This window comes from Lissotriton vulgaris, chromosome 8 (genome assembly GCF_964263255.1).
Source record: "Lissotriton vulgaris chromosome 8, aLisVul1.2, whole genome shotgun sequence".
Lineage (NCBI taxonomy): Eukaryota > Metazoa > Chordata > Amphibia > Caudata > Salamandridae > Lissotriton > Lissotriton vulgaris.
Window position 1 is genome coordinate 1,436,391,803 of NC_141696.1, and position 18,136 is coordinate 1,436,409,938.

At 46.1% G+C, this 18,136-nt stretch overlaps 1 protein-coding gene across 2 annotated transcripts in view; it reads right to left on the reverse strand.

Annotated features, from left to right (window-relative positions):
- Positions 1-15,273: 15,273 nt before the first annotated feature.
- LOC147698897 (apovitellenin-1-like) overlaps positions 15,274-18,136 on the reverse strand; it is a 108,568-nt gene continuing 105,705 nt past the window's right edge. For both annotated transcript variants that reach the window (XM_086935518.1, XM_086935519.1), the window contains exon 4: positions 15,274-15,568. In XM_086935518.1, coding sequence (XP_086791644.1) covers positions 15,421-15,568 — 148 coding nt within the window. In that variant the 3' untranslated portion in view covers positions 15,274-15,420. The remainder of the gene's footprint in view (positions 15,569-18,136) is intronic.

Here is an 18,136-nt window from a genome sequence, read left to right on the forward strand (position 1 = left end):
CAGTTTTATTCAGCATGAACTCGCCTCCAAAATATTAGAAATCTTTGGACGAGCACTGGTAAAATTACACTAGGACACATTCAGTTTGCTGTTTGTTTTCGGGTGAGGGGAGATAAAGTGAATTGTCCAGAATCACAGGGTGGTGAGCCGACGCCGAGACTACAACCCAGTTCCTCAGTTCCAAAGCCCTCCTTGCACGTTTACAATGGTCACAGGCTCGCTGACGTGTGAGAAATGTCACGCCCTGTAGCCTGTATTTACTTACATGTAAGGATACAGTAAAAACGTTCAGTTACTATTTAAAACCAGACAACACATTTACTGAGAGGTGCAGTACCTTAAATTCACACGCACATACCACACATGACAAAACAGGCAACACCGAAAACGGCCGCATGTGGTAAACTTCAAAGTTATAAAATCTATTCAAACATACGTCAGATGTTGAAACTTAATGGAAATAATGCATGCACATCTTACAGAATTTTGTTCTAAAGCCCTTTGTCTCAAAAGGGCACCCAGCATAAAAGAGTGTGCAGTTTGTTTCCAAGGAATTCCATCAAACTCTTGAAGTCATTTTGTTTGTATATATGACTTGGCCCCAGCAGGGGTGGCTCTAGGCTCATGGCGGCCCTGGGCAGGGAGTGTAGGTAGGGGGCCCCGGAAGAGAGGGTCCGGGCGGGGCAGAGCGCAGAGGCCAGTGAAGAGGGGGGGGTCATGGTGTTTGGAAGTGGAACAGAGTTGGAGGCCGCCAAATCCCTGCCAGGGGCCGCCACGCAAATATGTATCCATCCTCAGAGGATTATTAAATTAAGGATATATATTGGTGTGGTGCCCCTGGGGTTTGGTGGCCCTGTGCAGGTGCACAGCTTGCCAATGCCTAAGGCCGCCCCTGGCCCTAGACACAACTCCCAAGTCAGTGTGTTTCCTAGGGACTCAAACCTTGACATCCACCTGCAGAACCCAGATGAATAAAAGGTGCACACACGCCTTTTCTTCCCCGTCGGCAGCGAGCACGTTCAAGCAGAGGCACACACCGACGTTATTAATTAGTGGGGAAAATTCAACAATGAATTTTTTCAGTTTCACTGACAGAAAAGGAAGATCATATATAACTTTAAATTACACGTAAGTACACATTGTAGAACTTGCCAAGTCCATATCTCAGAGCACCGCACATATAGATATATCTATTTTTGCTCCACAAAAATTTTTTCATATACACCTCTGGCGTCTGGATGCACATACTTGTGCCTCTCTCAATAATTCAAGAAATATTCGTTCTGTTAAGGAAATGTTTTACTGCCCTCCTGCAAACCCCTGCCTTTAAAAGATTATATACAAGCACACCTACATCTCATTACTGAGAAATATCTTGATAATATCACTGTCTTCCTGCTGGAGCGCCACGTTTAATGCACGCTAATCGCCTTGAAAGCTCGTGGGACTGTTAAACACTGTTTTTGTCTGTGAAATACATTTGCTTTTTAAAATGGAAGCGTCAGGGAAAGGTTAATGAACTCTAGGCTCCTGGTGAGGCTGGGTTTTGATACCTAAAAGTACAAATATCTAGAATTAAAGGAAGAGTTGTGGGTCGGGTAGGGTGTTTCCTCAGCAGGGACTTGTGGATAAGGGGTCCTGGGTATTTTCCAAGGGAAGGTGCGCCAAGGAAAACGGATAACAGATGCAAGCTGTAAAGTCATTAGTAACAGGATACTGGATGCCTGTAGATGCTGAGGACATGTAAAGCGTTTACCTTGCAGGAGCGAGCAGCGGCAGGCGCGATAATTGCAAACAGATGGTGCCGCTGCTCGCTGCCACAAGGTAAACGCCATACATGCACGAGTACTAATTGGAAACAATGCAAAACATGCACGAGTTTTCACAAAGCCCGTAGTGATTCCAAGAGGTCACGCCAAAGTAGCACTTGTGCGCTGTGTAGGCGAGACCTAAAAAACTAGGAGAAATGAAAATATTTCTCTTCGTTGCACCTCGCTATGCCACCCCTAGGGTGGCGTAGCATTCTGACTTATTTCCAGATTTACGAGAAATCGTAAATCTGGAAATGCATCAGTGGACATAGGTGTTGCGTGGGAACACCCACAGCAACACCCATGTCACGCCCCTAACCCGCAAAGTGTTGCGTGAACAGGGCCGATATTTACAAGCACAGGTTAAGTCACTCAGGGTGACTTTACCTGTTCTTGTAAATATCACCCAGCAGGGACCTGTCTTTTCTACGTACCGGTCCTCACAAAAATATTTGTCTGGTTCTGTCAGGGTTTACCCACTCTATGAGGGGAGGTCTGGTCCTCACAGCGTGGGTTATACAAGCACGCACAAATATACACAAACTCTCTCTCCAATTGCTGAATTATTGTGGTAAAAGCAAACTTCCATCGCTGAAGAATGGTGCTTACACGTTTCTCCCCCTCAGCCACTCTAGCCATTCCACATGCCACACCCTGATTTTCTTTTTAAATTATCTCCTAAATTACTTATCGTGCGTGTAATTTACAAACCCCTATCTAATTCAGTTAGCTTCAGCCCACCCCTTCAGCTCCATGGCGTTCATGCAGAAAGGCGCTATTTCTTTAGGAACAAGATACACGAAACTGGTAATATGGGTGAAAGAGAGTGGGATTCCAAAGGGGAAATGGAACAGAGAAAAGATAGTTCTTTAAAGAAGTGGTCACATCGTCTTTGATTTGATGGCATTAATGGGTGTCCCGTCTGACAGCCGGAGCTAAACTTGTGGTAAACACTGTGACGAGGATGACCTTTTGTGTGGAAGATCTGGAGGAAGTACATGTCCTGGGAACTTCCCTAGTTTGTTAATTCAGCTATGAGATCATTTCGATATTGAAGGGTGATTCTCCGAGAGAGTCAGGGATGATTTTGGAAGGTATTGCCAAGACGTAGATATGAAATGAGATTGTTTATTAATGTGGTATCATGAAGAGGACTCTCAAACCTAGCCATAGGTTAAGGCTTGCAATACTTTGATAGAGCAGAGATTGTATGGGTGGCAAGAAAGTAGCCAGAAAAAGTAAATATCCCCCACTGTGAACCAAAGCTCTTGTGGCCCAAGCAAGCGAAGCAAGTCATGGCGACCTTCCCAAGAAGAGATTGCTTGTCTCTTCCATCCGTGCCGCTATGCATTCATCCTTTTATACTTCGATCCACCCACAGATATGCACAATTTCATCTTTACATTCTGTCATCCATTCAATCTTTCATCCATCATTTAGTCTGTCACCATTCGGTTCATTGCGCCATCCATCTGCCCACTCATATCCAAACCTATCCATCCATCTTCAAATATATTCTTCAAGCTTATGCTTCCATGCATCCATCCATCCATCTATCCATGCACCCTTTCACTCTGTCATCCATCCTTTCACTTATCCATCACCCCTTTCATCATCCATCCTTTGAAACATCCATTCATCCATCCCATTAGCTCATTATTCTACCCTTTCACTCGATCCTTCCGCCTTCTCACTTCATCCATACATTCATCCTCCCTTTCATTCATCCATTCACCCTTTCACTCATCCATCCATCCTTTTATTCATCCATCCACTGTTTGACTCAGCCATCCATCCACTGGTCCATCCATTCATTTACCCTTTCACTCATCCATCCATCCTTTCACTCACTCATCCATTCATCCACCCTATCACTCATCTGTCCATTCATTCACCCTTCCACTCATCCTTCTGACCATCCTTTGATTTAAAAATCCATCCACCCTCCCTTTCATCCATCCATCCACCCATCTATCCATTCTTTCACTTATCCATTCATCCACCCTTTCACTCCATCCATCCATCCATCTATCCGTACTTTCACTTATCCATTTATCCACTCTTTCACTCTGTTCATCCATCCAGCCTTTCACTCCAACCATCCTTCCTTTCACCCATCCATCGATCCACTGTTTCACTCGCTCATCAATCAATCCATATTTTCTCTCATCAGCCATCCATCCACCCTTTCACTCATCCATCCTTTCATTTTTCCATCCATCCTTATTTCCCTTCACTAATCCATCCTTACATAAATCTTTTCACTCATCCATCCATCCATTCTTTGTTATGTTATGTTAATTGCATTTATTTAGTGTACGAATGCCCGAGGGCGTCTTGGTATTAGCTACAGAATGCAAGAAATGAAGAATTAAGCTTCATTATATAGCCAGGTCTTGAGGGATTTCCTCAAAGTCAGAATATTTGTACTGGATTTGATAGAGAGTGGAAGATTGTTTCACCAGGTGATGGAAGCACCAACCACTTACCTTCCCACCCTTTAACATTAATTTTGAGCCTTTGCTCTGCCGAGTTGCAGACAGAAGAGGCTCATCTAGAAACCCACCTCCACTGTATCTGCTAAAGAGGGGGGGTAGGCGGGTTGGCGCCACTGATGAGTGGTGCAGTACAGGACAAGATGTAAACCTAAGGAATCAGCAAAGGCAATAGTTCTGAAGTTGAACTTGTGATGGCTTCTTTAAAAAAAAAAAAAACTCTAAGCACTTTCTCCAAAAATAGAAAGAGGAATAAAACATGCTGTCAGATAGGCGGCAGCCATAATCTTGAAATACATTTTTTAAATAAAAAATAATCAACCATCGCAAATAATTTTAATAAAACAGTACAGATGCATCCTGGTATGCTGGTAAACGTAGAATAGACCTATAAACCTCTTATAGTTTTAATTCACATCACAAAATACGGAGCCGAATCGTTTTGCTCTACGCAACAACCTAGGTTGCAGTGCAGCCTTGTACAAGGGGCCAAAGGCGGTTTAGAGCAATGCTTCCTAATAGGGCCTACTGCTGCTCTCTTCCCCTGCACCGGCACACAAAAAGGCTGCCTAGCACCAAACACACGTCTTTGCACCATGGTGTAGAGGTGTATGCGTGACGTCTAGCATAGTATTTGTTATTGGAAATATGCCCTTCCAGGACAAAACCCCATGTCTAGACTCTTTTTAAAACCTTTCCCGCATTTGGGCCCAGATTTATCAATCTTTGACTTGGCGCAACACAACATGACAACGCGCAGCGCGGCATCAAATGGAGAGGGCTGGAATACGCTATATTCACTAACATATGGTGCATTCCTGCTCTTTTTCTGCGCTGTCTAGCACCAACGCAGGCACCATTGCGCCACGGTGCAAGGGTGTCTACATTTCAGGCAGGATTGTTTTCCTCTAAGTGGGCCGCAGAAAGCAGCAGCACACTTAGAAAGAGGAAAATACAAAGAGAAAGAAAGATATTTTCCTTGTTGTGCTTTTATCAAGAATCTTAAGAACGTGGGGAAACCCAATAGACCCTTGTAGGCTTGGGCAATGGCTAGTTTATGTAAAGGGTGACTACAAGGGATTTTGTTTCTTAGCTTGATCAAAGTGATTTCAGTACATTAAGATCGTGGGCTCCTTAAATATTTAGGCCCATTGTATCCACAGGATTACTTTAACAGTAATGAACAGTTTTTGAAATGAATATATTCAATATAGTAGAAATGGAGCAAAAAGAGAAGAAGCACACAGCCAAAAAAGGTTATGTAAAAAGTAAATTGAATTCGAGTAAATCACAAAAAACAAATCATGGGGACAAATAATAGAACAAAACTTTGAGTAAAAGTCATGAAAAGCAGTATATCTGTATTAACTAATCAGTTCATGACATTTCATCAGCTCCTAAACAGTTGGAAGAAGAGAACCAAAATCAAGGATGTATGAAGATGTTCTTCAATGCATGAAAGCTGAGGAGTTGATGACTTGGGTCGATGTTTCGGTCTTGTCTGCTGACATCTATAAGACCATCATCAGACTAATGTTTCATCAAGTAAAACCCCTTAGATATACTAAGTGTAATGTGCCAAAACTGTGAAAAGCCAATACAGTGGTCCATTGACTTCTTACCAGTGAGACAGCGAGTACCAGCAGAAACGCATCTCATAGAAAATCAAGATTTTTGCTTCAGTCACAAGAGTAAGGGGATAATGGGTCACTAGGCCCTTGCTTTGGCTAGACTCACACCTGCTCAGTGCCAGGATACCCTCCCGGGCGATAGTGTGCTCTACAAATCTTCATAACATACCATGACCTAACATAACATAGCATAACATGCTCTGTGCCTCCAAAGAAACAGACCACATGAGACGCTCATCTGTAAGCAGAGATGGCCTATTTTCAGTTTTTTTTTCTTTTGGACTTCACTGGCACAGTTTTCTTTAGCTGAACCTCGGGAGACCATGGATTATCGAGCGGCGATAATGGGCTTGATAATATGGCCTTGTGAATGCCAATAGAAACCCATGTTCTGGTGTGAACATGGGCTGCTATTGGAATTCTCAAGGGCATATTATCAAGCATAATATCGCCGCTTTAGCGGCAGTTTTCTGCAGCTAAAACAGCGATAATTTTAACGCCCTGCTTGATAATATGCCCATAGGGCCTTATTACAGGTGTGCACTCTGGTGAAGTTTAACAGTACGTATGGAGGGTTTGTCACTATCACCACTTTTAAAGGTCGTTTTGCACAAAATATCTCAGCTAGCACATTACAGCTCAGACACAGTATGTATAGATTAAGGGGAAATTTTAGAACCATTGAAAATATGTGTATGAAAAAAGTTTTAAATCTCCCAAAAAGTTTTAAGATGCAGAGTGTTAGATGTAAATTAAAGTTGAACTCTTGTACAGTTTTTTAAATATTTAAACAATCTTATTTGGGAGGATAGCCTTGATAGGATATCACAGGTATGTTGGATGGAAGCACAACCCAGTGAGGTAAAATGGGCTCGGCCTCTCAAGAGAAATGTACAAAAACGTAACCCCTTCCATGCTCATGACGAGCTCAGCTCGTCATGCAGCACAGTGCTCGTGTGCTGATGACGAGCTGAGCTCGTCATGACCACACCCTTTTCTATTGACTTTCAGCACAGCAGAACAACAACTCAAGCAGCCAAGGTGTTAAAGATAATATTTTATCCGCAGAGGTTTTTACTACTTGTGAGCCCCTCCTGCATAGGAAGACACTTCAGGAAGCCGACTGGATTTTGAGCTATCATAAAGATACCGAGTACCAACCCCAACAACCCTTACTCCAAATGACAGTGTCTTCATTGAGTGTTTCAGGTATGTATCCATATATTTATTACCTGCTGGATTCTCTAGTTCATTTAGGAATTAAAAAAATTAGAATAGTTCTCAATCCTTTTAAGGCTATTCCGATTTTGTCTGAAAAACATTAAGGTAAACTAAAGGGGTATATTCTCAAGAATGTGTGATAACTACCGCAAGAGTAGCGTAACGCAACTTTCAACATTGCAGCCCATCACGGGAAAATAACCCAGTGGCAATGTGGAATTCACAACACGGTGGTAGTATGCGATAGACACCAGACAACGCAGCAAATGTCCGCATGAAAATCAACGCCACGCCACAAAAATACGATGCGCCAACGCAAAAAAACATGCGAGGAGGCCAACTGCGGTAAAAAAAGTAGCGAAAACCGGCCACAGGCCTGCAAATCCCACATGTCTGGCAGGACAGTGCACCATAAAAACCACGGGAAGAACACACCAGAGACAAGCCAAAGCACGGAGCAACATGGATGCACCCTGACCCAGCGCAGAACCCAACTCGAACCCCACAGACTACTAGCAAGCAACAACGGGGTTGAGGAAGGCCAAGGAGAAGAGGGAGAGGAAGACGGGGCGTAGACTGCCGGAAAATAAGACCAGCGTCACGGATGTGACAGAACACTACCAGCACTTGAACCACAAGCAGAGGAATCCAGCACCCCAAAACAGACACAATGTACACCGCCATACAGTCTGCATGCAAACTAGCACAATGCTCCAACATATATGCCAAAACAAAGGTAACACACACATCGCAGAGGGGCACACAACACCTGCAGCAGAGCACATAGTACAACGCATCAGTGATGCCAGAGAGGACCACCACACCGTCGACACCAACGCCCTACAACAGCCCATGAACATACCACGCAAGCCCCCACCAGGAGACCCAGAGGAGAACAAGCCAAGAGACCCTGAGGAGAACACCGAGCCTGCAACAGACCACACATCAGGAAGCACCAGCAGGCACAGATGGCTCACAACACTTCACCCACCCACACATGGCACCCCAATGGCATGTGTCAGCACACCAAAAGGAAAGGGCCCAACAGGTGTCAGAGGGGACCGAACCCATGGAATGCGAACCAAGACCCATACGTGAGGGTCTATCACCCTACAGGGCCCACCCACACCCCACTAAGGAGACCTACGCTACCATAGAGACATATGCAGATGCACATGCACAGCGCAGAGCCATGCCCAGGGGAGCACAATTAGCAGTCACACACCCATGTTGGCTGTGCGTACGATGCCCTGGCCACTCCCCTCACAAATGGAGTGGGCAACAACAAAGCTACATGCCAGGTCCCAAACTGCTGCCTCCGGTGACATGTCTGCATCCGTGGTACACTGCACAATGCAAAGTCATAGGACCCAGGGACCACATGCATACTACACGACCACAGGGACACACACAGAGATCATGTTGAACTGGCTACAGGCATGTGCGCCCTGCCCCTTTATTGGGCAGGGCCACATGTAATGTGACGCCTGTGCTGGTTGTGTGTGAGGTGAGTGTAAGCAATTCCACATGGAATGTCTGGTGTTGGCAACCACTTGGACATTGAACACCAGTGCAACGCAAACAGAATACACATGCAATACAGAGTCAACTGATGAGCAACATAGGGTGATCCGGATAAAGTCCAGAGGACAGTCAACATGCAAACAAAAGTGTCCATGAGTCACAGTGCACTGGGCTGTGGATACTAGAGATAAGCACGTTCACGTGCAGAAAAAGTCTCAGATTGTGTCCCTACGATATATTCCTGATGCAGAAGCAGTGGGGTGTGTCAGACCTGCATCATCTTCACCATCAAAGTCTCAGGTTCACCACACTTTTTGAGGTGACATACCTGCTTAACCGCTCCACAGCACAAAACACAATCAGCTATGGACAATGGCCTGAGGGGCACTGAGTCACTGGCACCTGGAGTGCTGAGCAGGGTAACATGCCAGTGATGGCAGCCGCGACAGGCCTGAGCAACCACGAAGTCTGTCAGGACCACTGTTTCAACTCTGGCAGATTGCGTTTGAAGGTGGTACTTACAGTGGTGGCGTGTGCCTCATGCGGTAATGCGTTGTCCAAGCCGGTCTGGACTCGCTTTGGTGTGTGAGCCCTGGTGGGAAGCATGTGGGCCCAGATGCTGCGTACAGCGCAAGGCCACAGAGGCATAGTGTTGATTAGCCCAGGGCCAAGCCTATGTCTCCAGAGAAGGAGTTCAATCAATCAAGCATTTGTATAGCGCGCTACTCACCCGGAGGGTCTCAAGGCGCTTGGGGGAGGGGGTCCGCTACTGCTCGAAAAGCCAGGTCTTGAGTTGCTTCCTGAAGGAGAGGTGGTCTTGGGTCAGGCGAAGGTGGATGGGAAGGGAGTTCCACGTCTTGGCAGCCAGGTAGGAGAAGGATCTTCCTCCCATGGTAGCTCTTTGGATGCGGGGAACAGCGGTGAGGGCGTGGCTGGTGGAGGGTAGCTGGTGGGAGGGAGCGTAGAAGGTCACGCAGTCGTTGAGGTATCTTGTGCCTTGGTTGTGGAGAGCTTTGTGTGCGTGGGTGAGGAGTCGGAACGCGACTCTTTTGCTGACGGGGAGCCAGTGCAGGTCTCCCAGGTGTCCAGAGATGTGGCTGTTTCGGGGGATGTCCAGGATGAGTCGTGCAGAGGCGTTCTGAATGCGCTGGAGCCTTTTCTGAAGTTTGGTTGTGGTTCCGGCGTAGAGGGTGACGGCTCGTGACGAGGGCCTGGGTGACCATCTTCCTGGTTTCGGTGGGGATCCACTGGAAGATCTTCCGTAGCATGCGAAGGATGTTGAAGCATGACAAGGAGACGGCGTTGACTTGTCTGGACATCGAGAGGGAGGAGTCTAGGATGAAGCCCAGGTTGCGTGTGTGGTCCGTCGGTTTGGGTGCGCTGCCCCGGGCAGGAGGCCACCAGGAGTCGTCCCAGGTGGAGGGTGATGATCCCAGGATGAGTACTTCCGTCTTGTCTGAATTCAGTTTCAGGCGGTTGTTCGTTATCCACTCGGTTCCGGACTTGACCAGCACAGAGTTAGTGGCCCCCGATGCCCTGCGGCCAGCACAGGCACCCAGCCACGGGACGGTGTCTTGCGGTGCAGTCAGATGGGCCATGCGACCTGAGCGAGTAACTATCATTGTCCGAGGTGTATGTTTCGGGGGACAGTGAAAGGAGTCCTCCGGGTTAAGACGCAGAAAGGTTTGATTTTCTCTGTAAGCAGCAAATGGAGGAGTGGAATGCGACAGCCCGTTGCCACCACCAATTCCGTATCAGCTACATGGGGGTGAAAACTGCCCCCTAGTCCATAGGCTCAGACACCACCCCAGTTGGACCAGGGAGTGTCCATAAATGTCGCGGAACAGACCTATTGGCACTGGGGCTGAGTGGGGATGCAGACTGCGATGATGCCGGTACACTGATATGGACTCCGCCAGTGCTGAATCATGACTCTGTGACCTACTGGACTGCAGTGTAGGCCATAGGCAGTGGTCAGCAGTGGCCCACAGCCACGTGTCTTTGCCTCGCGATGCACAGCGCTAGTGACACCAGGGCAGTTGTCGGTAGTGTACGAACACCTCGTAACGATGATCCAAGATGCAAGGCGACATCCTCTTAGGCCTCCCCTTTCATGCAACGATGTGTAATCAGCCTTAGCACACTCAAATTTCAGTTCCAAATCCGTGGCCTACTCGAGCACAGCCTAGGCCGAGAGCAGTTAGGCCAGAGGCAGCGCCCAGTACGGGTCATTCACCGATTGTCGCCGGCATTGGTTGGTGGCCCCACCGGTCTGCGTGGTTCAGGTTCAGTGGCATCACGTGTTTGTTCACCTCCGTGACTGTGACCTGCCCTTTGTCTGGACTGAGCTGCATCTTCCTCTTATTCCTCTTTGTGCGTCTACTGGTGTGGACTCAGCCAATCTTGATTCGTGACTAGGTACTGGATGTGAGACCTACTGGTCTGCAGGGTTGTCCTGGTCCCTTATCCACGGTTTGTCAGGTGGTGTTGGACAGACTTTGTGGCAGCACGGCTCGCCGGATGGCGTTGGACAGGGTGTGTGGCAGGTTGTGTCGCAAGAAGCGCATATGGCACTATGCCTCACTGATCGAAGGGAGTCTCAGGCTTGTAGCTTACACTGGCATGTGGTGGGCCCTCCATGACACACGCCAGTGTCGGATGCTGATCAGTGTGGCCTGGCTGCGTAGGGACGGGCCTGACGGGTTTGTGGTCCAGTGAGCCGGGGTATGTCAGGCGCACGGGATCTCAGGCAACTCGGCTTACGAGAATGTCATCAGCCTCATGGCCTGGTGGAAGGTGCCGCCCTGGCAGAGATGTTGGGCTTTCCAGAAGAGGACATGCACAGGGCTACGTGCTTCTTATTCATACCCCTACGCTGGCCTGGCGTACGCCGGCCCTTACCACTCTGCTCACGCTTATGGGTGGGGCGTAACAGGCAACATTTCCGCATGGACCCCCACTGACTGGGGGGACATGGTTGCGCCCACTGTCCACTACACTCCATTCACCAGAGGTGCATGTCGCCGTGGATATGGGTGTGATCTGCATACTGCGTTTGTTCAGTATTTCGCCACCACTCTTGGCATTGTGTACTCTCACAATCATGTTTCGACTGCAGCCTTCACACATGCCTGGTTGACACCTCTCCCCACATTCGGCTATTGTGTGGCTGAGGAGCCTTGCTGTTGATGGCTCATATTCACTGCTTGCTCATGTTACCATTGTGAGTTGTTCTGTCGTGTCTGGTGTGTGGGCATGTTATGGTTCATGTTGGTTGTGATTTTGTGACATGTGCATTGCCAGAGTTGAGGATTGCATGGTTGTGGAGTAGAGGTGAGTGGGGTGGTAATTGGGACGTTGACAAGAAGCTGTGCATTTCCCTTTGTGCGATCTTGGGACGCCTGGTTGCTATTGGACTGCCGGAGGGTGAAGGTATCATCCACACTGGCGGTGTATTTGGAGGCGACATTGGTGAGGGTCCCATGATGTTCAGATGTTGCCTGCACATTGATGTGTGACGTGTGCTTCCTGCTGCGCTGATTGTGTACTGTGTCACCAGGGGGCACAGGTGGGACATGTGTGCAGTGGATTGCCCCCAACACATGCGTGCATCCGGCTATGGCGTATGGTTCTTGCTTGGTCACCAGTGGGTCCTGAGCATTGTGTTGGCCGTACAGGGACTGGGGTGCCAGGCTGATGGTGATGTCTGGGACAGGTGTGGGGGACGTGGATGTGGCTGGCTATAAGACTCCACCGACTCTGGCGGGTGTTGCCAGGGGCCAACAGGTGGTGCACAGCCAGCAGCTTGGTGTAGGGTGGGATGTTGGTTGTTCACTGTGTTGGTGCCGAAGGCCTGTTAGGCGATGATGGCCAGGATGCGTAGGATGGTTGTCTCTTTCAGGCTGTGGTGGAGAGTGATATTGTCAGATGTTGGGCCTGTGAGGCAGCTGCGTTTCCTGGGGGCTGCTGTAATTGTCTGTGCTGCCCCTGTGGTGGTCCGGGGGGCTGCTGGGGGAGTGTTGTGGCCCTCTTGGGTGTCCGTGCTGCATCTTCAATTGCTCCATGGCATCTGTTCCCCTTCCGATGAGGCCCTGGGCAAGGCTTCCTTTTTCTGGTGCAGACTGCCGTCGAACTTTACACCAGGTCAGAGCAGGTGTAACATTCCTGCAGCTAATGCGCCTTAGCGCGTGTTTTGTGTTCTTATTGCTGTCTTGTTGTTGTGAATGTTGAGGTGTGGTGTTGTCGCGGGTTTTTGCACAGAAACGCCTACTCTGCATCTCATTAACGATAGTTATGGGGGTCCTCTGTGGCGATGTTTTTTGCGGCTGCTATCGATAAAGTGCAGTTAATTTCACGATAGCTCATTGTGAATATTCCCCTAAGTATATTGTATATGCACTTTATAAATAAAATGTACTACTAATGTACTAAAGCATTGCCCTCTTGTTTTCTTTCGTTAGGCATCAGACATTTTTAAGAAAGAACCTTTTTTTTTACCTTTTTGCAATTGATACTCTAGTGAGTATTCACTATTTAGATGTGATTGTGGGATTTGGGCATTTTTTACAATCATTGAGAAAAATGGATTGTCGTGAATTAATATATTTAATGAATTTAATTCTGTTTTTTTTATTGATATTTTAACTAGTGTTCGGTTTTTTTAAGGAATTAGTGAGTTTAGAATGCTTTCTATGTTTTATGAGAAATGTGGCTAGTCATGAATTAATGCCTCAAGAGTTGTGCCCCCTTGCTAGTTCATCTCAACTGGTCCCCAAGTTCAAGCCTGAAGTCTCTTTGTAACTGGTTTATTTGTCTTTTGAAGTGAAGTGGGCACCTGACCTGGTAATGCATCTCCGCATTCAGATGTCCCAGAGCCTACGAAAGTGAACTGTTGATGCTGCCTTGGACCATGCCGCATACTCACCTTAAGTCCAGAAGATTGGTCCCTTAAGTCACTCCTAAGAACCTGTATGCTGCGTGTGTTTTTCCTGCATAGTTTAACATTATGCAGAAGACTTTCAATTCCAATTTAAATTATCAAAACTTACTCAAACTCTCCCTATGCTGAAAAACACACCTCTGCACCTGGACACCCCAGTTTCTCCCTAGGTGACATGTTGGTGCGCCCTTGGGCCTTGCCCAATATTTATCTCAAGTGTGGGGGAAGGGTCCCGTAAGTCGTTGTTAAATTACCGTATGCAGCATATGATTTCTCCATAGCTTAACATCACTGCGAATGTGTTTTTAATGATACATGAAAGTATCAAACAACTGTTTACTTCAAAGTTGCTATTTTAAACAATACTTACTTTTGAGTGAAGTTCTTGGTTTTACAAAATATATATAAAGAAGTATTTTTTTCTAATGAGGTCTCAGATTGATTCTTTAAGTGTGTGTCTCATGTATTGCCTCTGTGAGTACAACAAATGGTTAGCACTGCCCTCTGATTAGCCTAACTGCTCGTCCACAGCACCACAAATAAAGTGTTTGTATTATCTACTTTTTCTCTGTATACCAATCTGAGACCCAGTGGACTCTCTGCACAGTGTACTTTGTTTTAGTACACTGTATAGAGAGCCAGCTTCCTACACCTCCTCACTCAGGTGGGTGACCTTAACCCCTTCGACGCTCGTGACGAAACGGTTCAGTCACGAGCGTCGGTTGGGCTGTGCTGGTGACGGAACCGTTTCTTCACGACCACGCCCGTTTTCGAATCTTCAGCACTGCGTGAAAATTTGCGCAGCGCTGAAGCAGTTAAACTTACTTTTGGGGAGCAATTTACTAGTCACTGCATTGCATATCAAAAATTCAATGTTCAGAGTATGGTAAGGCTAATTTGTGAGATCCAAGCTCATGCAGTTTTATCTATCTGTCAGTTAAGCTCGTCAACAAACCTGAGTGGCAATAGTGCTGTACCTTCGGCTCTGGCTGTATTCTCATATGGATTGACTAATTTTAGCACTTTTATTGAGGAGTCTACAATGCAGAGAATAGGATCGGAAAAGTCAGAGAACTTTGTAATTCTTCGCAAAGTACAAGTGTGGAGAGGAAGCTTCAGAGTAATGAATAGTAATCCTGGCATCAAATACAAGACAGACATTTTCCTTTACAATATCTCCTAAACTTTTCTCTGATTAACATAATTTGTTATGAGGCCACATCTAGGCTCAACTATGCATAACACATGGAATGAATGTTACCCTATTCCCTACCCTTGTAATGTGCTTTCTCTTCTTTGCTTTTCTGATTACCTAGTATGGCCAAACATGTTATTTTCCCTCTCTACATTGTATTTCTACTTACCTATAAAGTGATCTTTTGCCCGTGTGACTAGGGTTGCACTATGTAAGCACTGAAAATAATGAATAAATAAATAAATATAAGGTACATTATTTTCAAGATTCATAGAGAGGTACAAAAATTTGTATCATTTTTATTTAATGGCTTATTTTCTGCAAACTTTAATATTTTCACTTGTAATTAGTGTTCGGGTAGTGCATTGAAGCCTCATATGGAAGAGGTGTGCACTACAATCATCAATCAGCAACATTAATAAGTTCATCAGCTTTCGCTTGTCAGCCTCTGTGAAGGCCTGTGTCAGATGTTCTGAGCTTTCACTTTCTGTGCTTGTATTGTGTAAAGCTAGGCCATCTATGCCTGTTGAATGGCAAAGGACTTGAGCCCTCTTTGGTGACTAGGACGACAAAACAAAGCTTGGGAAGGGTCACTGGATAAACTCTACTGCGCCTCCTGCTGCAACTCCTTATGATGCTGTTGCTTCTTCTTCTTCTTCTTCTGCTCATCCTTCTCCATCTCCTTAGCTAGTTCTTTATCAACTTCTGATAGAGCACTAATGACAGGTTTGGCCAGGCCATACAGCTCAGATCTGGAAAAGAGGCAGTAGTTAGAGCCGGCATGAAGATAGAGGCTTATGAGCAGATTTATGTTTTCACGCAATGCAGTACACAAAATTGCCCTGCTGTGCTGTGTGAAAGGGAGAAAGCAGAACAGAACCAAAGCTATTAAGGTCTGATGCTATTTCTCTTGTGCCCTGCAACGTCCCACTTAAGGCTGTTGCAGGGATTCTGCACAAACACAGAACTATGCGAAGGAATACGGGACCTCGGTGTATAAGGGCTAAGCCTTCCTACCGCCTCAGTACGCACAATCCCAGGACTGACTAGCTATAGTGTCTCGCTAGCTCTCCTAAACAATCACGGAGATGCAAATGATTACACACCCCAGAACACAACACTCCCAACTCTCTCAGGAATCGCTGTTACAAGACGTACCCTTTCACTTACTCACTCGTGCTTGTCCACAATAAGTATTGACAGAGACTCTGTTATAGTTTAAAATGTTAATTTTAACTATCGTGCTCTATAATGCAGTATAGGAGCCACTTCCAGCAGCAAAACGCAGAAACCTAAAACAGGTAGCATTGTAGCAAGTCCATGTATTATAAAGGGAAATGTCTTCTTATATAGGCAGTGGATAAAGGGCTATAAGGCCTAACCCCCCTTCCCTTGGTAGGAAGAAGTTTTAATATATAATAGAAATATAAATGGGGTTTGCCAGCAGACCCCATACCTTAGTGACTAGATGGAATATCTACATTATAGGAACAGCATGTCTCTTCTCCCTGGAAAGATCTCTCTCTAAGGGCCTGTTCATCAAACATGCATTCCCATAATATCAAAGCACAAGTCTTCAGCAGCCGCAGCTTTGTTAGCGTGTTTTGTCTAGGTCGTAGGGACTGACCAGAACAGAATAACAAGGGCAGTGTTTATCGACCTTGCTCACCGTCTTCAGACTAAATCCCAGAAACAGACAGAGAATGCACAAAGTAGACGGTTCTCATGTGAAAGTTACAAACAGAGTCTTGCAAAAATAAAGTCATGTGGTAAAGTGCGCAAACGCGGCATCATGGCAGCAGAGCTCATGCTAACTTAGCAATGTCGACTATGTCCCTATCGGCCATTTGACAAGCCTACTTTGCGCCAATACACACACCCCTGCACCATAGTAGAGAGATGTCACTTGATACTTTCAATCCAGTAACTGGCTTCTAGAGACGGACTGGATTATAGGGCAATCAGGCAGTGCACGATGTGCTGGTCTGACAGATCAGTGTGAGGGCTGGTTTTTAAGGTCGAGCCTAGCAGCAGGCCGCATACACTGCTCGCTCGGCGAGACTGCTGTAGTAGACTATGGGAGAGAAGCGGCACCCACTCTCCGCCCATATTTTTCATTGGCTTGGGTCATTGTATTTCGTAAATGCTGCCTTCGGATTTGTTAATAGGCTTGTTAGTCCCTCCTTAGTATGGCCTTGTCTTCATTTGTAACCTCCCATGGCTACTGGCACTTTTACTTTGGTTGTTACACGGGACCTGTTATTTGGTCTGTAAGCACTATTTACTTTATTGAGTTTTTCTTACTGCAGACCAGACATGTGCTGATTCATCTGAAACGGCTTGTGTTTTTTAACCAGTGCGGCGGCCCCAGAACAATGGCGCCCGCTTTCAATCACTTCAACCCGTTATTGTCTCATGTCTGTTTCAACTCCCCCTCAAGTAAAATGGATTTAGAAATGATTAGCGTATTACGCCATGTGAATTCCAAGTAGCATATAATCTTGTGCTAATCCACTGACGCTGACAACAGCACATCTGTGTTACATGTCATCTGTACTAAAGCTGTATACAAACCACAGTATCCACGGGTCTAATTGAACAACCAACTACTATGGTGTGTATTAGATTATAAGAAAGACCTTTTGACCTATAGACCTCTTAACAGATTATGTAAAAAATAACTCTATATAGGACGGATTTCAAAAGCCTGTTTTATTAACAACAAAAACACCATCACAGCGAATACCACCACCACCAATACCACCACCACCAATACCACCACCATAACCACCAACACCACCACCAATACCACCACCAATAATACCACCACCAATACCACCACTACCAATACTACCACCAACACACATACCACCACCACCACCAATACAACCACCACCACAAATACCACCACCGATCCAATACCACCATCACTAATCCAATCCAACCACCACCACTAATACCCATACCACCACCAATTCCAATATCCCCACCACCAATTAGAAAGCTAAAAAAACTTGTAAAGACATGGTAGTCAGCATGGATGCCAGCAATGTTTTTTTATTATCAGGAAATCAGCAGTAAAAACCGGCCCTCCAGACCATAAAACAGACACAGAAAAAGAACAAGCATTTATAATGCAGTAGGTCTCGCATTTGCGAGAGTTTAAGCTATTAGTAATGTAAATGACAATGCCTTTTATTTATGTTTTAAAACACGAAACATAAATAAAAGACATTGTCATTTACAATGCCAATAGCTCAAACTTGCATGAATGCGGGACCTATTGCATTGCAAATGTCTTTTTCTGTGTCCGATGTATG